Here is a 23522-nt window from a genome sequence, read left to right on the forward strand (position 1 = left end):
GTCCACTGTCAGTACAACATGCTTTTGTTCCATCGATTTGGCCACATGAAGCACTCGCTTAACAACTGTGTTCAATGTTTCGAGTTCAGATGCAGGATTCTGTATGATAGGTAGGTACCCAACTGTAGTTTTCTCAGGATTAACAGTGCTTGCCTTTTGATTGTACAATGTCCACGAAGGCATTGGTTTGTGAGCCGACCGCGATAAGATGAACGCCATGTCAGTTGCGTGCGCTTTCTGTGCTGAAAGACAATCCTCAGATGACTGTGTGAAACAATCGGCTGCAATCAGACCGCTGAATGGACGCTCCGTAATTCCTCTGTTTGATACAGGTATGAGGTCAGTCATTGCCTCAGGGATTTGGATTGCTCCTGTCTTAGAAATATCTATTCCATTGAGGATATCATCTTCAGGTGGACCACGTTGCCAGGCGGCCACTTGAGTGGCATGGAAGGTTCCTTTTCCATCCAGAGTGTATTCATTAATGTCCACGTTGTCCGTAGAGAAATGGACGTAGCGTCCCTTAACCAGATTTTGGGGAACGACGGAACCTTCGTCATCTATGGTTTCTAATGTCTTCTTTGCCAGGGCAGTGTCGAGTTTGATTACGTCTCGATAACTCATGACATGACCTGCGCTGTGAAACATGTTCACCAGCTCTTTCGAACGTGTAGCTTGATGAAGGGTACTGGCCAACCCTATATGCTTCGGAGTGAGGAACTTGTCTCCACTGGCTGTGTACATAAGATCCTGAGCAATGCTGATGATTCTAAGCCGCCGTCTGGCTTCATTCTTATCATCGTCTATTTCATCCTCCTCCAGTTGACGCTGACCACCTAGTAACAAGTTCAGAAACATATACAGGCTATCGGGTATGCTGTTTATTGCCCTGTCTTCGCTGATGTCTATCCCTTCTGGCTTGGGATGTGACAACATGTCACCACGGATTTGCAATGCCACGTGAACCATGGTTAAGAATGTATCAGTATCTTCTTGTTCTATTGACGGGATGAGTTTATCGGTGATGCTGTCTTTCACCATTGCTGATACTGGAATATGCCGAAATTTTGTCGGAACCAATACAGTACGGGGCTCATTTCTAGGCTGATCATGCAGTACAATAACTTCAAATAAGCCCTCAAGACGTTCGGCTATTTTGTCCTTGAATGTGTTCCTCCGACTGAGAAATGAAGGTGGTATATCTATCTGAGCATTGCTAGCTATTGTGCAGTATCTTTCCCACACACTGATGAGATCCAGTATATCACCTTGCTCTGCTGAATGTTCAAGTTCTTGGCAAAGCCACGCTAGGGTAATATCTGAGCTCTGGGGTGATATATTTGCTATGCGCTTAGTCCTACGTTCGAACTGGACAATGCAACTTCTGTGATATGTTCCATCTGCAGCAGTAAGATCATTTACACAAGCTAGTTGAACTCTTAAGATTTGGTCATACTTTGCTGCTTCTAATATTCTTTTACTGACTTTCATTTCTTGTATGAGATGAAGCGTTTCACTTTGAACTGTTTGACAAAAGATACACTGCCTCCAATCTATCTGAGGCGTTTTGCTCCGTAAGCTAACATTTTGCTGATGAGTTAATGTGGATGCAGACGAACATTGCTTCAAACCGGCATTCCTTAATCTTTCAACTTTACATTTACTCATATAACTAGACCGGCAGTCCTTATGCCACAAGAATGGTGAAGGTAAATCTGTACTAAAGATTCCAGTTAGTCGATCAGTTGCTTCACGGAAATTGTCATTACTTAATTTTGACCGGAGTTGCCTTATAGTATTGACTGAAGGAAGACCATCACTGCTTACAGTCATAAGCTTTTGGTTACTAGCCTGCTGGCATATTATGCATAATTTTGGATCAAGTACCACTGGTCTTTTTCGAGGGCGTTCTGTGCTTTCAGCCATTTTGTCAGTTACTGATGATAGATTAATTCAGACACTCTGCATTAACAAGAGTTGGCAATACAACATGTAGTAATACAATGTAATACTAAGTATTACAGAGTAAAATAATATTACAAAGTAATACAAATCGATCTAAACTAGGCCAACAAAAGAAAGGAGGTCAGCTGATGGAAGTGTGGCCTGGGATATTAATGAACAACAACGAATGGGGTTTTCTGATCCATTACATGTACATCAGTTATTTTATTTTATTATGCCGTATTTTATAATACATTAATATCTGCAATTCAAATTGCAAAGTTGGCACGTCAATTATTCCACATATAATTTTTTGCCTAACAGACACCTGAAAGGTAAGTAAGTTATCCCGGGATACTTAGGATTAATGTACTGAATTTGTTTTTTTGTTTTTGTTTTTTTATGTAAATTTTTACCCACAAAAAATTTTTTTTGCATTAAATATTCGTTTTAATAAATTTCTTCACATTTTATTATAAAATTGTTGATTGCATTGGATTCCCAATACATGATAACCTACAGAAGGACATTTAATTTAAGTTTCTACCTTGTTCAGTAAAAAAGATATGCACATAACTGTATTTTAACGCGTCAGTGGCGGCCATCTTGGATTTTGGGATTTTGAGGCATTATGGGACATTTTTGAGCTTGGCATACAGCAAATTCGAGCTCAGCACCCCTCAATACCCCTAAAAAACTTGTATGCCATAAATTAACACAATTTGCCTTCAGGGTTGACTTTTTTTGAAAATTTACCCAGTCTAGTGGGTAAGAGCAAATGTTGCACACCTACCCAAGTCAAACATTTCGAAGTTTTATCCACAAGGGTTTTAAGCAAACAAATAATATTGCCCTAGTTTATTTCATTATTGCCTCTAAATATTGTTTTACTGGATTGTTAAAAATGGGTCATCACTATATACTTAAAGTAGTTGCCTTAAGAACAGATCAACCTTCTCGGCCTCGGTCAGCTTATTAGTTCTTAGATACGATCATCTTCCTAACCGTCAGCAATTTGTTCTGAATTACTGACAAAATCATTCAGTTCAACTTCCACGCATCGCTACTCAAATTACTTCGCCTTATTTTGTTAGTTCATATGTTTAGGGGTAATTTTGTATTATTATTATGGTGTATACGTACAATACATATTATGTAAACTTTCGAGCTTCGTGATTACAACTGGGTTGATTTAACCACAAGCGTTTGATCAAATTCATAATTATGTTTGTATTTCGTATTGATATTGCTCTAAAAAATAAATACACTAAAAAGAGGGCATTATTTGACTGCGCAAACTATAGTTGCCGTAAAGAAAATATTCTCCCCAGCCTCTCCCTAAGCCTTACTCAAATCACCGTACAGGTTCGCTAAGAGTGCCCGGGGGAAACTGTTCTTAGTTTAATCACCTCGTTACATCACAACGTTTACTGCAATATAAAGTCCAGCCTACATCAATTGGTAAGAAACTTTTGGAGTGGGGATAGAGAAGGGGTCAAATTATTATTCGTGACCATCACTAAAGTAGAAGAAAACAAATTGTTCCAAGCTCCGGCCAGCTTATTGCTGATCCTATCATTTTCCCAGTCTCATATAGGGCAATTTATGTGTGGGTTTAAGATAAAGCAAATCATTAAGCTTGCACTCAAGCCTCTCCCTAAGCAGTACTCAACTAACCGGACAGGTTCGCTCAGAGGTTACTACTACGAGGGCCCGGGGGACTATTTTTAGATTAGCGTTCACTGGAATTTACTCCAGCCTACTACAAGGGGAATAAACTTTTGGGTTCGGGATTGAGAAGGGGACAAATTGTTATATATGTGACCATCACTAACTGCTTAAAGTAGTTGTCTAAAGAAAACAAATTGTTCCCAGCTCCGGTCAGCTTATTGCTGATCCTCTCATCTTCCCGATCTTATATACGGCAAGTGGGTTTAAGATAAAGACAATCTTTAAGCTTGCATTCAAGCTTCTCCCTAAGCAATACTCAAATTACCGGAGAAGTTCGCTTAGAGGTTACTACTACTATAGAGTGCCCGGGGAGAAACTGTTCTTTGATTTATCACCCCGTTACACAGCGTTCACTGAAATTTACTCCAGCCTACAACGAAGGGGAATAAAATATTGGGTTCGGGATAGAGAAGTAGACAATTTATTACATAGGGCCATCACTAACAGCTTAAAGTAGTTGTCTACAGAAAACATATTATTTTCAGCTCCGGTCAGCTTATTGTTGATCGTATCCGATCGTGCTTTCGAGCATTTATACGGCAGTTTGTTTTAGTTTATTATATAAATAAGTCAGATCGTCATTTTCAAAGCCTGCCCTTTCGCGACACTGAAATTACTGGAGAGGTTCGCTGTAAGTTTGCAACTAGAGTGAAAACTCTGACCTCGGTATTTCGTGTTGTATTGTCACTGAAAACTACTACTATCCACTTCTAACTGCTAAAGTAAGATATATTATCTTCAGTGATTGCGGCTCGTCATCACGTTAAATCAAAGCGCTCAACTAAATAAGAACAGCCTAAATCGATAAATCTCAATCTACAGGCTGGTGTTAACATAAGCCCATCGCTAACTGCTTAAAGTCGTTGCCGCAACAAAACATAATTATCTTTCAAACTCTGGTCAGCTTGTGCTGTTCATATCATCTTCCTGACCGTGTATATTATACGGCAATTGTTGTTTAGATTTCATAGATCAATCCTGCCCCAGAGCGATACTCAAATTACAGACAGGTTCGCTCTGGGGCTGCCACTTTTAAACTTTGCAAACTCTGATCTCTGGGCACCAACTCGTTACTACAGTACAGCGCTCACTGAAATAAGCTCATGTCTAAATCGAAAGGGGAAGCAGCCTGTACTTTGCCCCCCCCCCCCCCCCATTGCCTCTAAAACAACATCTACCAGACTGCTAATATCAGACCATTACCAACTGCTCAAGTAGGATAAATTATCTTCTCTGATCACCTCGTTAAATCAAAGCGCCCAATTAAATAAGCACCGGCCTAAATCGATATTGCCTCTACAATCACGAGGGATGGTGTTAATAAAAAAGACCATCGCTCACTGCTTTGGCGCAGAACATGACTCCCCAACTCCGATCAGCTTATTGCTGATCCTATCATCTTCCCGACCGTAAAAAAAAACGCCAATTTGTTGTTCTGGTTTAAAGGCTTCCCCCTAGCTTTTTCAAATTTGCCGGACAGATTCGCTCTGGGGTTGCTACTGTTCCCGGGCAAACATCTGCCTACCACCTCATAACAACACAACACTCACTGGAGTAAGCATCAGCTTGAAACGATGCGAAAGAAACACAATATAGGGCCACCACTAACAGCTTCAAGCCATTGGACACTTTCGGCAAACAGCATTGTCCAAGTCCCACACTTCGTGTATCACAACTTATATAAAATAACAAACCTGTGAAAATTTAGGCTCAATCGGTCATCGGAGTCGGGAGAAAATAACGGGAAAACCCACTCTTGTTCCCGCACGTTTCGCCGTGTCATGACATGTGTTTAAAATAAATCCGTAATTCTCGCTATCGAGAAATGATATTGTTTTCATGTGTTCTCAAAAAGTAAAGCATTTCATGGAATAATATTTCAAGAGAAGTCTTTCACCATTACTTTCTGTAAACCCTGTAAATTATTTGTAAATCTGTGATTTTTTATTTTTTATTTTTTTCTGTACCGAAAGTGTCCAATGGCTTTAAAGTGGCCCTAATAAAACAAACTATTATCAGATCCGTTCAGCTTCTTTGCTCCCCGGGGTTCCGATCATCTTCCCGATCGTATTCGACAATTGCTGTTGTGGCCTTCTAAGGAAAGCATCGGGTTAAGACTGTACTATACCTCCCCTTAAGCGATACTCAAATGACCGGACGACAGCTTCGCTCCCTTTGAGGTCGCTACTTTTGCCCGGGCAGACTCTGATCTCTACTCACCATCTCTTTACATCACAGTACTCACTGAAGTATGCGCCAGCCTAAAATTGACGGTAAAACAGCCTGTTGGTTTGTGGATAGGGAGGAAACGAGGCTTTGGTCTGCATGAGTTTGATATAAGTGGCATGTCGATGACAGTAGATGGTTGGAGGGGAAGGGGTTGGAAGTTTGAGGTCGGGTCAACAACCCAGTATAGCCTGGAGGACGCAAAAGGCATGCTGAATCATCGAGGTTTGATTAATTTGTTAATGTGTGTCTATGGGATAAATCACCAACAACAATCATTGTGTTGCTAAATGTTTTCCTTGTAGCTTACAATTATTTAAACAGCTACGTAAGCGGAATGTTTTCAACGGAAATGGTGTTTTAACTTGTTTATAATGCACCTGTTCACCATTTTAATGTAATTTAGATATTTGTACACTTCTGAATTTTTCGTAATTATCGACTAAAAAATCAGGCCCCAACCTAAAGGTTTTGAAGAACTAAAAACACTTCTGCCGTAATGAGAGCGCGCGTCAAAGGACAATGCCGCTGACGTCATCTCTGTGAGCTTGCTTTGTTATGCCTCCACGCTGCAACAAAGCGGCTTTACAAAATGGAGCTCCCAGAGATGACGTTTTGAGAGTGATTACGTAACAGGGTTTTTCGCAAATCTCTCAGAAAAGCGCTGGATAAGGTCATTCAATAATGATTGTTTTTTTTACACAATTGAAATCTTTTTAAAGTCATACGACTCGATTTCTCTTTTCTTTGAAAACATTTTAAGTGAATTTCAGCAAAGTTTACGACTTGAAATTGTCGTTCAAGCAGGTCTTTAAAAAATTGTGATGGTGAAATTTACGGCACTTTACCTGACATCCTAGTTGTCAGGTAAAGTGCCGTAAATTGTACCTAACAAGTTTTGCAAACTACCCCTTTAAAGACACTGGACACTATTGGTAATTGTTAAAGAACAGTCTTCTCACTTTGTGTATCTAAAAATATGCATAAAATAACACACCTGTAAAAATGTGATATTTGAAAGAAATACACCCTTCTCACCCAAAGTTGTGTGCGTTTAGATGCTCGATTTCGAGACCTCAAGTTCTAAATCTGAGGTATCGAAATCAAATTCGTGGAAAATTACTTCTTTCTCGAAAACTATGGCACTTTAGAGGGAGCCGTTTCTCACAATGTTTTGTACCATCAACTTCTCCCCATTACTCGTCACCAAGAAAGGTTTTATGCTAATAATTATTTTAAGTAATTACCAATAGTCTACTGCCTTTAAGGTACAATTTACCAAACTTCACTGTAAAACTTACGGCACTTTACCAGGCAGCTAGGGTGCCAGATAAAGTGCCGTGAATATCACGGATATTTTTTACAGTGCACCAACCTAAATCGATGGGGAGGAAGCCATTGACATTGCGGATTGAGAAGACGGTTGGACATTATTTATCAATCAATCAGACGTAATGATGAGAGGTCGGGAAATGCACTTAAGGGTCTAGAAATAAATACTTGTTGATAGTTAAAATCAGCCCGTTAGGAATTAAGCTATAAAGTGATTGTTGCTGGATACAAGTGGCTTTCCAATTGCGGATTTTTTTTTATTTTTTTTTTTATTTTTTTTATTTTTTATTTTTTTTGGGGGGGATGTTTAAGGTCGGGTGAACAACACTCGATAGCCTCAAGAACCCTGAAAGGCATCTTAGTTTAATTACGTGTTATTGTGTGTCTATGAAAAATTAGTAAGTAACAGTAATCGTTAGGGTGTGTTATGACTATATTAATATTGATTGAAAACTTTTCAAATTAATTGAAGCAAAGGTGCGACTTGTTGCCGGCCATTTCCATCCCATTGGAAAACAAATCTCGTTTACTATGGGTGAGTTTGATTAGCTTCCCTTGGTCGACCCCGGTCAGCCCCCGGTACGTTCGAATAGTTTCGACGTCTTTCCAGGGGCCCTCCCGGGTCACGCCCTAGTGCCCTGCTGGTGGAACGGGTCACTTGGGGCTGGCCCGAGGTGCATGACGCCACCACGTGAGGTAGAGTGATCGTTCGATTAGCTCTTGTCAGGGGCTCACCCGAATGAGCACCGCGGGGTCGACCCGGGGAAGCTAATCGAACGCACCCAATATGCCGTTGTGACGTTTGTTCTTATGTTGTGCATCACATGTTGGTTTTCAGCCATGCTGAGACTTCGACCCTGACTCTGTTTAGGGATTTGGTCTTTTCAACTAACATTAAGAGCTGGATTTAAGGCAGCCTAGTGTATAAACCATCTAGGGAATTTGACATATTGTTGCTGTGGTCCTTGGCTCGCAGCCATAGAGCAAAACACACACAGTTGCAGGGCGAATATTTATCTTCACATCTCTTGAAAAACAATACTTTTAAAAGTCAAATTGTATTGACTCATTGAAATCCTCAAGCCTACAGGTCATGTCAATATCCAATACTATGATTGAAGTACGGGTTTTGTTCCTCGCACTAATCTGAATTCCACTGAGGCATTGAAGCAGGCATGTCTTACGAGGGATATATACTGTAGAGGTCTAAAATGTTTTGTAAACAGCTCGAACACAAATTGACCATAACAAACTATGTGGTTGAACGACTGGTTATTTTGATTATTTGATAAATAAACACGGATTGGAAAATAATTCAATATTGTAAACACGATGACTGGTTTCTGATGTGGTGTATGCCTTTCTCTCTTACCTTTTTTTAAAGGTGAATGCATTTTTTTGTAAAAAAATCCGGTGAATCTTTTTTAAACACCTCTTCAGCAAGTGAAAACGAAAAATTGCAGTAACAAATTAACACGAATCCTTTATAACGTATAATTTATTTTTGTGGATCATAAAAATGCGCGATTATTTTTTTTTTTTAACATCGTACATTGTATAACCTTAGTACGGCGTTGTTAGACTATCGAAGCCATTACTGAACGAACAAAACGGTCACAGCACTTTCTCATGAACTTGACATAAATCACCATTATTTTACCGATGTGACAGAGGGTATAACTTCATGTCTGGATTCAGCATTCAGCATTCGCGAACAATCATGAACTCCCATAAATCCATATCCTTTTAGTCGCTTCACCGATTCGATGTTTTTAGGTTGAACAGTCATCCAAACATGCGTCAAATGGAATAATTTATTAAAATACTCCATTCAGCCATCAAAACATGCTTCGAATTGAATATTTTCCCGAAATACTTTATTCAGCTGCTGTGCAACTGAGTTTATATGGCCATTAGTCTACTGAGTACTTTCCAGGACATATGTCTACTGGTTTGATCTGATAGAGTTCGGATACTTTTCGTCAAGGATTGTTAGGCCGAGAAAAACAAATAAAACATGTTAAGCGTCCCCGCCCGCTTCCTTTTTTTTCTGTTTTTCTCGCACATTATTATTACAAAATATAAAAATACAAATGTAATTATATATATCTTTTTTTATTTTATGAAAAAGGGTTATTTTAAACGATCTCGACTAAAACAATCTGAATGTCTTGTCTGAATGTCTTGTCCAAAATGCCTTCATTTATTGTATGTGTGTTTGAGCAGTAGAAAAAACAATGGATATTTGACATTTAAAAACAAATGGAGGCCATCTTGAATAACAAGAAAAAAGCAAACAAAAAACCTCCTCCTTCCTTTTTTTTGAGAAACCCGGACGCTAAACATGTTTCTTTTTTTACTCGGCCTTACCACTGAGTAAAACGCTTCCCTATTCTACGATGCTGGATCAACAGCCACTCGTGTTGACTTCCAGTGTGTCTAAAAAACCGAGTTGGGTTGATATTGGTTGAGTTTCCCGCGCCCATCCCCTGTATTTCCGCTGATTTCCGTTTTAATCGCACCCATGTCACGTCCATTTGAAATAATAAACTCCCTATTTTATGATGCTGGCTCAAAAACCACTCGTGTTGGCTTCCAGTGTGTCAAGAAACCGAGCTGGGTTGATAATGGCTGAGGTTTCCGGGCAAATCCCTTGCATTTCCGCTGGTTTCCGTTTTAATCGCACCCATGTCACGTCCATTTGAAATAATAAAATCCTTATTTTATGATGCTGGCTCAAGAACCACCACTCGTGTTGGCTTCCAGTGTGTCAAGAAACCGAGCTGGATTGATAATGGCTGAGTTTTCCGGGCAAATCCCCTGCATTTCCGCTGGTTTCCGGTGTAATCGCATCCATGTCACGTCTATCTGGAAGAATGTGTAAGCAGTGCCGCATGCTTAGATTTAGAGTATGCCAAATCACCGCGGAGAGGAACTCAACTTCTGCTTATACAATATTCAGATCCATGTCGTCGGGTTTAGAATGATTTGTCTTGTCTCCTTTTATACATTGAAAACAGTGTGACGAAAGGTCAATCTTAGAACCTTCCTTGCACATAGCAAGTTGCTTTCCAGTTAACAACTAATGTTTATAACTTTCTCAAATATTTGAATAAAACTACATGAATGTAACAAATCGGCCTTCGTTCGGACCCAGTAATCCAGCATAATTTACTAAATTTGAACTCTTGTTGGCATTGACTTATTGTTTTAAATAGTGGTTATATTGAAAATTTTACCTGATCCTTGCAAGAACTGTTCGGTACCTTAAAACTACAGATGCGGGAAAACATGTTTCCAGTGAAAAGAAAAAGGGAAACAAAAACCCATAACAACATGACACTTTAATAGCACACTACAACCCACTAACACACAATGTCAAACAAACATAGAACATACACCCTAACACATAATCAAACACACAATCACAAAAGAACAATCAAGCAAAACACACCAATTTACATCCAATAGGAACCAACAAAATTGCGGCGAAATTAATAATTTTGTTTAAGCAATTTACGTATATTATTAGTCGTTCCCGAAAAAAAACAAAAAAAACAAACGCAACAGACCAATGGATAAAATACGATAACAACAATAAAATGATTTCAGGACCCAATTTCATAGAGCTGCTTAAGCACAAAATGTTGCTTAAGCAGAAAAATCCTTGCCTATGAAAATCAGATTACCGGCCAAGACTCCACTAATTGTTATGATAAGTAAACAACAGCTAAATACCAGTCATAAGCAATGTATATGGCATGAAATTTTGTCCAGTAACATGTGTAAAATAAGCAAAGTATTTTCGTGGTTAAGCGACTTTTTTGCTGAAGCAGCTCTATGAAATTGGCCCAAGGAAATAACGACAATTGCCTGGAGCAATGGACCTTTCCCTTGTGCACTAAGCAAACGCGCAAATGCCTCTGCGTCATGCAGCCATTAGCCGTGTACAAAACAGCTCGATGTTTCATTATGTTTGCCAAACAAAATAATAGTGCGTACGCGCTATGTACAATTTATATATATCATGGGAAGTGTCTATTCGGATTAAAGTTATTCAGAAGCAAGTAGATGATTGTATTGAAATCAACAATCAGCAAGCGAAACAAGTTAAAGGAACACATTGCCTTGGATCGGTCGAGTTGGTCTTTGAAAAGTGTTTGTAACCATTTGTTGTAAAATGCATATGATTAGAAAGATATTTTAAAAGTAGAATATCATGATCCACACAAGTATCACTCGGAATTGCATGGTTTTCCTTTTACCTTGTCGACAAACACGGTCGGTCATGTATTGGAGTCAAATTGTTGACTCCCATAAATGACCGACCGTGTTTTAGTTAGCAAAGTGGAAGAAAAACCACGGAATTTCGAGGCAAACTTGTGTGGACCATTGTATTCTACTTTTAAAACATCTTTCTAACCATTATGCATTTTATAACAAACGGTTACAAACGCTTTTGAAAGACCAACTCGACCGATCCAAGGCAACCAGTTCCTTTAACACCATCCATCCAAATAAACGACATGGCCACAGTATAAATCACATTTTGGATCGAATCACTCATCATCATCATCATCATCATCATCATCATCATCATCATTAACATCAAGTCGAGCGCCATATGGAAGCTCGAGCCTGCCCAGTGATTTCTCTCCAGATGTTCCGATCCAACATGCCCGAGCTTAGTTCCTCAGCGATGGCCAAGCTGGTGTCTCGTTTCAGGGTGTCTACGAAGAAGATACATCTTCTCCCACGAGATGCCTTGCCTTATGGGGGCTCCCAGGGGATGGTTTGGGCAAGCAGCAAGCTCGGAGTGGCGGATACAGTGAGATGGCGTTCGTGCACGGATCTTCTCTGTAGCCTTTGGCCAGCCAGCATACAGGTTGGAGTTTCACATTATGGAGTGCCATTTTTAACAGCTTTTGATCAAAACATATTGAAATAGAAGATGAACAAACCCAGGCTGCCTATATTATTTCCTTAACATTTCTGTGTCAAGTATTAGTCAAGTGGGTAATTGCAGTATTGTTACAAACCATGATTGCCGACAGCCATTTCGAACCCTCAAAACCCGGAAATACATATTAGGTCAAGTTTAGATAATTATATTGACCTACCAGTAATTAAACCTCTCTTTAGTCAACTGTTTATATGAAGGTTAATAACAGAACGAATATAATAGTAAAAAAAAAAAAGTATAAATGACAATACAACAGGGAACTAGACTGCAAAGTATTTCAAACGCAACATTATTCGTCACTATTGTTTAACTACTGGCTCCAATTTAATGGTGCATCTTTGATTGAAGGTAGAACGTAAACTGTATTATTTCGCCGCGCCTTGAGCGCTATCCGTTCGATAGAGTAGTTGCTCTTGACATGTGTTGTATACTGGCATGAGGTGTCACAGAAAGTGTAATTCTTGGTGTACGGAAACTGTAAAGTACATAGTATAATGTTTCAGATGTTTCCGCATGGGGAAATTAAACCCAACGGCATCAGAATGCTCGCCGTGTCCATCATCATTAATAGTTTCTGATCATCTAAGGCCAACGGGGCACCTACTCGTGTTCCATTCATTGACATGCCTTATATATGTGCCTTGCTGTCTTGGTGTTCTTTTCTTTGGTAAAATACACAAGTCATGTACTTGTATAGCTGTGGTGAAATAAAGCTTGGTCATGTTTTTCACAATCACTGTTTTTAACAATATTGTTCACTAACCTACTTTGGTGCATAGTATCCCTATATTAGGATTCATCTGGGAAAAAAATTGGAAAGAAGCTGATTTCAACTGATAATGGTAGGTATGGGTGTCAGTTACCACCAAAAAGTAAGGACCAATTGGGGTCGGGGAAATCTTTTCCCCGGGGGGTAATTAAAACCCGGGGGTTAATTACCCATAATTTACCCAAAGTATGTTGTGTTTGGTATCAAATGAAAGCAAATTTAATTTTAAACCAAGTAAGTGATGTTTATTTTGTCATTTTATTATCCTGTAAAAAGTTACACTTGATTTAAGATGTGGCGCTTGCTAACACAGGATCAACAAGGTCATTACACACATTCTTATGAAAACCTTAAAACTATTATTTTACATTACTTTGTATCTATCAAAGTATACCACACTGTTTGAAGGTTCAAATGAACTTGGTTCAAGACATTTTAAGTGGATACTACTGGTACTGACAAGCCAAACGAAATGACCGATTTAGTATTTTACTCAAGAGTAAAATCCGTCACTAACGGACTACTCTAAACCAGAACCAAATACCACGCTCCAAAGTCATGCATTTATTGATGGTCTGTATAAAACCAAAATGTGGACTGGAATTTATGTTACATACAATTGTTCAATCAAACAAAATTATGCGCTCGACCAGATGAAGACACACGCAAGCCTTTTTCAAATGGTGTCGGATCTTTACTTGTATTGATTGTTCCCTTATTACAAGCACTGCAAACAGATATTACATTTTACATTCGTGAAAAAAATAACTAAAACCAATAAACTTTTCAATTTTAATTTACTTCAGATGCATTTCCAAACTGAAAAAAAGAAATAAAACAAAAATACCGAATGTGATACCAAACAGAGTAGGCTTCACAGTCAAAGGAAATGAACATTATGAGGGAACAACACGTGAAATATGTTTGTATATATTTCCTTATTTTGGGGGGTATATGTTTTCTTGGTAAATTTCGGCAAATGGGCAGCCAATTTTACCACCAAGCTATTATTATATATCGCGCGAAATCGAATGCTACTAAAAAAAGGGTCCTTCGATTTCGTTTTAAGACTAGTCAAATTAATATAATGTTGCGTCATTCAATTTATCAAAATAATCATTAAATTTAACATTCATCAAAGCAGCATTCAACTTCACAGACGCTTTTTAAGGTGTATGTGTCTCGAAAAAGAATGACGATACACTAAATTGAACAGAGTGCTAAAGGAATTTGACCGAAAAACCAACTATATTTATTATTATTTGTGTTAGTGGGTTGTAAGTGTTTGCGCTGAAGTTTGCCGATGTGAACCTATCCGGTTCCTAGTATTGTTATTTTTCACCAGAAGCCTGTACAATTCACAGCAGTTTTATAATTATCCCAACATTTTTCGAAAACAACACCCATCTAAATTGAAAGTTTATTCTACAAACAATGCTTTTATAACCAAAATACTGTTGTGGTCATCATTTGTTTAGAGTATCCGATAATTATATTACCCCATGATTTGACAAACCGTCCTTAATTTTCAACCGTTCCTGTAACTACTTCTTTAAATTCCAGTATGTTACGAATTCGGTGCAAGGACACTGTAAGTTAACTTGCCCTCGTTTTAAACGTTGATTTTTTTTCCCAGTTGCAATTGTCTTGGCGTCAAGGCCAGAACGGTCTTACAGAATCAGCATTGCTGACTTAGACACGTTATAAAGGTTTTAGATTAATCAGTCTTTTGTCAGATCTTAGGCTCAGAAGACATACAAAATAGAACTACAAACAAAGAGCTGGCTCGATTGTGGCCTTTTTTCCGTTGTTATATACACTACAGCCAAATTTCCATTAACAACCTGGGGCCAATTTCATAGAGCTGCTTAAGCAAAACAAATGTTTAAGCACGAAAATAGCTCGCTTATTGTACACATGTTTCTGGCCGAAATTTCATGCCATATACATTGCTTGTGACTAGTATTTAGCTGTTGGTTACTTAGCACGAGTGAAATCTCGGCCGATAATCTGATTTTACTACGCAAGGATTGTTTCGCTTACGCACAATTTTGTGCTTAAGCAGCTCTATGAAATTGGTATATAACCTTATTCTAGTCCATTAGGTTAACAAAGTAAAATGCTCGATCGTCGTCTAAAAAAAAGGACATGAGGAAGTTAGTCATTTGGTCGGTTTTTACGACGGATTACTGTAATTTGCTGCCCAGTTCGTAGTAAAGAACGACTATGGTTGGTGAGGTGGTTATGGGGATGCTTATTGAGCTTTAATGAAGACGGCTTTCAGCGTTGGGAGCGCATGTCAAATATTCCACCATGTGACCCCACAAAAGAAAAGATAAGCTATATTTACCCCTTGCACTTTTAACACAAACCAATTGGGTATCCACTTTCGTTTTATGAACAATTTGCATCGACGCATAAAATGCTCACTATGGCAGACAGTTGATGGCTGTATGCATAAAGATAAGATCGTTCCAGAGAGTGAAACCATTCATGACATGACCCTGCGGCGTTCTTGCTTTGCATCGCGTGTCCGTAATACGATATAGATCAACCACTGTATCCCATTCAACAGGCTTTAATTTAAATCCCGCGTCCTCCCAACTGAGTCCCTGCTTATTTAATTCTTCTTGGTATAAATCAAAAGCTTTGTAAATGTTTACACAATACAGACCGGATACAACCTTTACATAATTGTTAATCCGGTTTGCATCGGGGAAAAGATAGCTATGCAATTCAATTCTCATTCCAGTAAACGAAACGCCCAAACATCGGCATCGTGTCCATTTTACAAGCTTTAAATACCGCGTCATCAAAATTGAGTGCCTGTTGTTAAAGGCAGTGGACACTATTGGTAATAACTCAAAATAATTATTAGCGTAAAACCTTACTTGGTGACGAGTAATGGGGAGAGGTTGATAGTATTAAACATTGTGAGAAACAGCTTCCTCTGAAGTGACGTAGTTTTCGAGAAAGAAGTAACTTTCCACGAATTTGACTTCGAGACCTCAGATTTAGAATTTGAGGTCTCGAAATTAAGCATCTGAAAGCACACAACTTCGTGTGACCATGGTGCGACGAAGGTGTTTTTTCTTTCATTAATATTGAGCTCAAATTTTCACAGGTTTGTTATTGTATGCATATGTTGAGATACAACAAGTCTTTGGCAGTTACCAATAGTATCCAGTTTCTTTAAAAGGAATATTACTGTGCTTACAAAAAAACAGTTGCTGGCAATGTTAGCACTTTATGTAATTCAGCATTTACATAAACTGACAAACCTGTATAAGTTTGAGATCGATCGGCCATCTGGGTCACGAGAGAATAGTGAATAACCGAATATAAATTTTGCATTGCATCGATGCCAAACAAAATTGAGTAAAACGCCCACTGAGCGATAAACTCCAAACGCGAAGTTAGATTATTTACTTCTCATCAAATAAAATATGACATTTCAGACAGAATTATTTCAAGGGATGTTTCAACCATTATTATCCATAGACCGCTTAAGTTACATGTAAATCTGTAATCTTCACGATTGTCATTGCTTAGTTTCAAAAGCTTTGTAGTTTCCAAACAAGAAGACCGGATACAAGCTTTTATACTTATTCATTAATTTAAAGCTGGTTTCATTTGGAAAAATATAGCTATGCAATTAAATTATCACACCAGAGAAGCAAATAGGACGTAAGAAAACTCCACTTCCACGGTTGCAATTTCTTGAGAAGTGTTATAATCATGGAGTTTCCCGTTTTAATATCAAATGACAAGTTAAATCACAGTAATGAAATAAGCCACACTGTGACAAAGAAAAACAATTAGATAAAATGCATAATAAAAACATATATGTTAAGGACAAGTAAATTAAAGTTACTGGGCCGTAATGTTTTCAAACTGTTCGCAAGCCTATTTTCGTGTCACGCTTTATCACAAGTTTGATGCGTAATGAAGAAAAATTGCAGTTGACACCACAATACAAAAAAAGTATCTAGATATGGGGAAGACAAATATTGCAGAACGTTTTTTTTTTGAGCTGGACGGAGTGGTAAAAGAGGCTTAAGATATTAAAACAACGAGCCTTTTATATCAATTAGCTAGACACAGCGTCGTTTGAATTAATATTTTTTTATTTTTTTTTTTTTACTTTGTGTTTTGAGAGAAATTGTTCAACCAAACAATGTTAATCTTAGAAGGGCTCTGTGCAAAATAAACCTCACTCAAATATCCGACATTGCACTTTTTATACAAAATGTATAATAAATGTTGTTTTTCAGTATGTTCATAACAAGTCGATGGTGAATTGAAAATGAGTATTGCTTTTAAAATAATCCATGTGGTGTTTGTCTACTGCTTGATTCGACCTACGCTGCATCAATTTCAGTATCCGCATTGCAAATACTGTGCACTGATCTTAAAAAAAGAAGAAAAGAAAGAAAAAACAAAAAAATTAACTGATATTATTGTTTCGCGTTTTCGACTGTGCGGCTGCTGTTTCTGAATCTGAATGAATGAGTGATACAAAGTCCAAACACAAATCAACAATTGACTGTAACTCTTTTGTTTCAATACAGATACGTGTGGGAGTGCTTCGATTAAACTTGAGCCAATGGAATCACTTCATCTACAATCACCTGGTTACCCATCTGACGTCATCACACCAACAGATTGTGAATGGACAATTATATCATCAAAGGGTACACGGATACAAATAACTGTAAATGATTTGCAAATCTGGCCATTCAGCGCTTCGTTCAGCATTTCCGATATGACAGTTTCAAATGACACACAATACATTGTACGAAATCCACGCGAGGCCAAGCTACGCGAAGTTGTGTCTTACGGTCACGTGATCAAAGTGACCTTTTGGGCAGAAGGCGTTGATTGGTCAGCCGGATCAGAGTCAAATGTGAATGCACGGTTCTCGCTGAAACTACTACAAGTTGCAGCAGGTAAGTGGTTTACATCAATTTCGTTAAGTATTATTGTGAAAACTGCAAACCAAAACAACAATATTTCTGGACATTTATGACCATGCTAAGATTCGCGATAAGCTTTACGACATTGAGAATATTTTTCGCGGTACTAATTTTGTCTACATTACATTAATAACATTACAGCAATAATAAGCGACATTGCAAAACCTGCACAGACGTTTGCTAGGTTTGATATCCAATCAGGATCAACGTTTAACCTGTCTAACTCATCCACTGAATGATTTGCAAGTTAGGATATTGGAGTTATTGTTCTCCCTTATTGCATTGTCCCGTCATGGTGACATCTTTTTTAAAGTTATGGAAAAATTTGCGCTAACACCATATAAATGACTGGGATTATGGCACGTTTTTGAGGAACCGAGTCCGCATATTATGTTTCATAAAAAACAACCTTGTACTATTCAGGAACCAACAATGTTGTTTTGCTTTACATACGCATCAATTAAAAAAGCCATTGAAACTTTGCATCATGACGATCAACCTGAGCCGAAACTCAGAAGAGGAACTGTTCTTGTGTGTTTTCACAATCAATTCAATTCATACAGATTATTCCCTGCATAGCAACTGCAACAACAGAACCGCACAATTTCTTTGCGACAGCGGAGACGCCTGTGTGGATAGAGCCGGGCGCTGTGACGCCATATTGGATTGTCCAGACCAATCAGACGAGCGAAATTGTGGTAGGTCGTTCATGACGTCATAAGATGGAATACAAACAGTAACTGTGCTGTTTTATTTATGTTATTCTTTAATTCAGGTGTAACCTCAAAACGCATTTACTAAAATCAGAAGACTGAAGATAATATGTTTTGTCCGGTCTAACCTATCAACAATAATTGGGCCGTGTAGAATAACTCTTAGCACGATGTATTAAATTGTTTAAATGTTTCACTTCACAATTAATGAGAGAGCGGAAGTTCCATCAAACGATCATTCGGCATTCTTTTAGGGTTGCATCAAAACACAATCCAGCATATTAAGGCATTCGTCACTTTGTTTAATTACTCAAAATAATATGTATTAGCATAAATCCTTACTTGGTAATGAGTAATGGAGAGAGGTTGATAGTTTAAACCAATGTAAGAAACGGCACCCTCTGAAGTGACGTAGTTTTCGAGAAAGAAGTACATCTCCACGAATTTGATTTCGATACCTCAGATTTAGAGAATGGGGTATCGAAATCAAGCATCTGAAAGCGCACAAGTTCGAGTGACAATTTTTTTTCTTCATTATTACCTCGCAACTTCGACGACCAATTGAGCTCAAATGTTCACAGTTTTATTTTAATTGTATGCACATGCTGGTCATTGACAATTACGAATAGTGTCATATGTATATAAATAAGGAGACCATGAAGAAAGGTCAGCCTAGGCTAACAAATGTTGATTCAGGAAGGAAGATGTTGTTCTTGTCATTGCTGTTGTCGTTGTCATTGTCGCTGTTGCTGTTGCTGTACATGTTGTTCCTGTCATCCTCGCCATCGTTGTTTTCGTTTTCGCTTTTCTTGTTGTTGCTGTCATCTATTTCGCGTTTTTTTTTTCTGGTTGTTGTTGATGCTGTTGTTGTTGTTGTTGTTGTTGTTGTTGTTGTTGTTGTTGTTGTTGTTGTTGTTGTTTTGAAAATAAATTTTTGAAATTGTACCCATCATTTCCAGTAAATCGTAATAAGACATTAATTATATACTTTTTCTTGTGATTTTGTTCGTTTTGCTTGAATGAAGGTCATTTGTGTCCATTAAAGGAGCGCTGTAACAATGGTACCACGTGTCTTCAAAGGAGATTCCATTGTGACGGCATCATAGACTGTCCGAATGGTGAAGATGAACAATTATGCGGTACGTAATTTGGCATTCACGACATCCTTTGTCAAGCAACCCGACCTTTCACAACGATTCACTGTTGTTGATTAAACAACTTAGTTTTTGTTGTGTATTGTTTTATGTGTATAATGTCTTAATACTATTTTGTTTTGTGTTCAACTTTTTTTTTTTTTTTTATTTATTTTTTTTTTTTTTTAAGGATACACAAAATAATATATTTAAACTATGAAAATCGTCCTCAGAATTCGCATAAATATTGTCCCTCTTGGGAAAATTTAGACTTCTATTCCGGTTTCAAGCCCCGGTACTTGAAAAACGGGATTAATCTTTAAGTTGTCCTTAGAGACACTGGACACTATTGTTAATAGACCGATCCATTAGGCTCCGCCCACGACGCACGTGTGAGCAAGAACACGTGAGCCTCTCCATCGCCTTTCTGAACAATCTGCCGCGCACGCCAAGCATACGAGCACTCATGTCGGACCTTATTTTGTCGGACCTTCGTTGCGTTGTGATTGGTCAATACGCAATGGGGCGGAGCTTAATGGATCGGTCTATTGACAAAGACCAGCCTTCATACAATAGTGTATCTCAACATATGCATAACATAACAAACCTGTGAACATTTGAGCTCAATTGGTGGTCGCAGTTTCGAGATAACTATGAAACAAAAAACACCTTTTTCACACGAAGTTGTGTGATTTCAGATACTTGATTTCGATACCTCAAATTCTAAATCTGAGGTCTCGAAATCAAATTCCTGGAAAATTACTTCTTTCTCGAAAACTACATCACTCCAGAGGGAGCCGTTTCTCAGAGTGTTTTATACTATCACCCGCTCCACATTACTCGTTATTTTATGCATATGTCGAGATACACCAACAGTGAAGACTAGTCCTTGATAATTACCAACAGTGTCCAGAGTCTTTGAGTGATCGTGCGTAACATAAACTATACAAATGTCAACGACAGGATTCCCTAGGGGCATGCCATAAGCCTCGTTCACTATTTAAACAAACGTGTACGATACTGTGTTGCCAACTTGCCATAGAGACATAATATCCTAGAGCATTAACACTTTTTTTCGTGTGAGTATCATACAAAACGTCTGGTGGTGTGTATGATGAGTTTGTGTGGGGGTGACACAAGCTAAAGGCAACTGTCAAGAGACATAGTTCCCACGGGTCCAGACATCACATCTCCGGCCGCAGCAGTCAGTGGTGTTCGATCGTTTACAAGCAGGTGATAGCTGCACGTCTCGTAGCTGAGTGGGGGGTAATTGGAAGCACTGGTTAATGTTGCTCCATACATTCAAATACAACATAGAATGTACGCAAAATAGGTCGAGCAAGCAATTAGACAAATTACTCCCCTCCTCCTTCACGATATGAAATAAACCGCCGGTAGTGTTACAAAAACAATCAAGTAGAAATATATGAAAACAGAGTGTCACATATCGATAGGAAATAACAACCAACGAATGAGAAAGCGGGGGAGTTCGATGGTTGGTCGGATATTTTTACATAAAAACGAAGTTGGAAAGACCAAAAGTCAAAATTTAAGGTGAGGAAACAAAGAACGAGTTTGTGCTAAAACAATCAGTCTGATCTACACAGAATGTTCTGTCGAACGAAACTATAAACATGCGCGAAGGAAGTGAAACCGATGAAAATGAATCTCATAGAATCACCGTAAATAAAACCATGTCCCCAAAATGGTACCAAGGTGAATGCAACACAATGGGTGATATAAGAAATGGAATTCCATTAAATTGAAAGCATTGACCTTGTCAGTTGAAATGTAATAATATTATACTTTAACTGACAAGGTCAATGCTTTCAATAATAATTTCCGTCGCCGTCCGTTAACAACAGGCCTGCTTAACAACTAAAATGCTCGGGATCTTGACGGCTGGCCTATATGGTTTATGGTAGGGGTTGATTTTGCTGCTTCACCTTTCCAGACTCCCCCCCCCCCCGCCCCCCCCCCCCCCCCCCCGATGGAAACTGCACCCTCAGTCCGTAGGATGTATATAGAAAAATAGATTGTTGTGTTTTTGTCCATCGTAATTAATATTGACACAGCAATATTAAACAAGGTTCACGTAAAAGATCATGTGTAATACAGCTTAACATGCTCAGCAGATATTTAAAAAACCCGGTACTCCACAGAAAGGTCTAGTGAATCTACGCATAGCGAAATGACTGCGGGTACCAAACTTGTTTTTTCTTCTCTATTTTCAGCTTTTGCGAAGTAACACTCACCCTCCGTAATAAGAGAAACCATTTTTGCATGGACCGTTATCTGACTCAGTTCTTATTAGTGCATAGTTTTCCAAACCATGTTAGTCCCACACCGAATAGATTTGTTTCCCATTTTACTTCATCTATGGTGATTCATAGTTACAATATTTACCAATCGTATACATCATCTTTTAAGCTTGTTACCACAAACTGGCTGTTCCTCCAAAGTGTGCAACTTAAATACCAGACTGATAGATTATTCACTTTTTCGCAGTACATGTGTTAACTTTATATATATATATATTCACAATATTATCTTTATATATAAATCCAGATCTTCGACTGTGTCCACGAGGCTGCACGTGTAAAATGAACAGTGTTCTGTACATACCAATGATGGAAGTAAACTGTACAAATCACCCTGACGCCCTTGATGCTATGAGAAAACTACCCAGACGAACGAATGGAATGTAAGTTATAACACGAACATGTATTGTGCAGTTCAAGTGTAAAAGCATTTAATATAGGTTTTATCGGTCAAATTCGGTAAATGAGCAGCCAATTTTATTTTCTTGCGTTCGAATTAAAGCTGTTTTGCCTCTCCAGTTGATACTGCGTTTCAAATTAAGAATTCGGTCATTCTATTTCATTTTTAGTCGAGTCATATTCCTTTAACACTCTGTTCAATTTAGCGTATCAACATTCTTTTTCGTGACACACATGACTCAAGAAGCGTCTGCGAATGTAAATGCTGCTTTGATGAATTGTTAAATTGAATGATCATTTTGTTAAATCAAATAACACAACATTACATTTGACTAATCGTAAAACGAAATCGAACTACCCTTTTTAGTAGCATTCGACTTCGCGCGAAATAGAATAGCTTAGTGGACACTATTGGTAATTAGTCAAAATAATTATTGGCATAACACCTTTCTTGGTGACGAGTAATGGGTAGAGGTTGACGGTGTAAAACATTGTGAGAAACGGTTGCTTCTGAAGTGCCATAGTTTTCGAGAAAGTAGTTTTCCAAGAATTTGATTTCGATACCTCAGATTTAGAACTTGAGGTCTCGAAATCAACCATCTAAACGCACACAACTTCGTGTGACAAGGGTGTTTTTTCTTTCATTTTTATCTCGCAACTTTGATGACCGATTTAGCTAAAATTTTCACAGGTTTGTTATTTTATGCATAGGTTGAGATACAAGTGTGAAGGCTAGTCTTTGACAATTACCAATAGTGTCCACTGCCTTTAAATTGGCTGTTCATTTGCCGAAATTGACCGGTAAAACCTATATTCGACTCAATTTAGAGCAAAAACTCAATTGGGGGACTATTGTGTTTTCTTTAAGAGCTTGACTGCACATAGTATGGGACAGTGTTAAGTAGCCTAAAGGGACAACATAGACTTACCTGACTGCTTGGGTTTTTTGTGTGGAATAATTATCTGTGTTTCATTCCGCACATCAACAAAGAATTGTTGCTATTAAATCATTAAT

At 38.3% G+C, this 23522-nt stretch overlaps 1 protein-coding gene across 1 annotated transcript in view; it reads left to right on the forward strand.

The window, feature by feature from the left end:
* LOC139943072 (uncharacterized) overlaps positions 1-19891 on the forward strand; it is a 50183-nt gene extending 30292 nt beyond the window's left edge. Inside the window, exons 2-4 of the mRNA XM_071939884.1 lie at positions 17537-17914; positions 18505-18639; positions 19680-19891. Of these exons, the coding sequence (XP_071795985.1) occupies positions 17537-17914; positions 18505-18639; positions 19680-19801 (635 nt within the window). The 3' untranslated portion in view covers positions 19802-19891. The remainder of the gene's footprint in view (positions 1-17536; positions 17915-18504; positions 18640-19679) is intronic.
* Positions 19892-23522: the final 3631 nt, after the last annotated feature.

This window comes from Asterias amurensis, chromosome 10, assembly GCF_032118995.1.
Source record: "Asterias amurensis chromosome 10, ASM3211899v1".
Classification (NCBI taxonomy): Eukaryota; Metazoa; Echinodermata; class Asteroidea; order Forcipulatida; family Asteriidae; genus Asterias; species Asterias amurensis.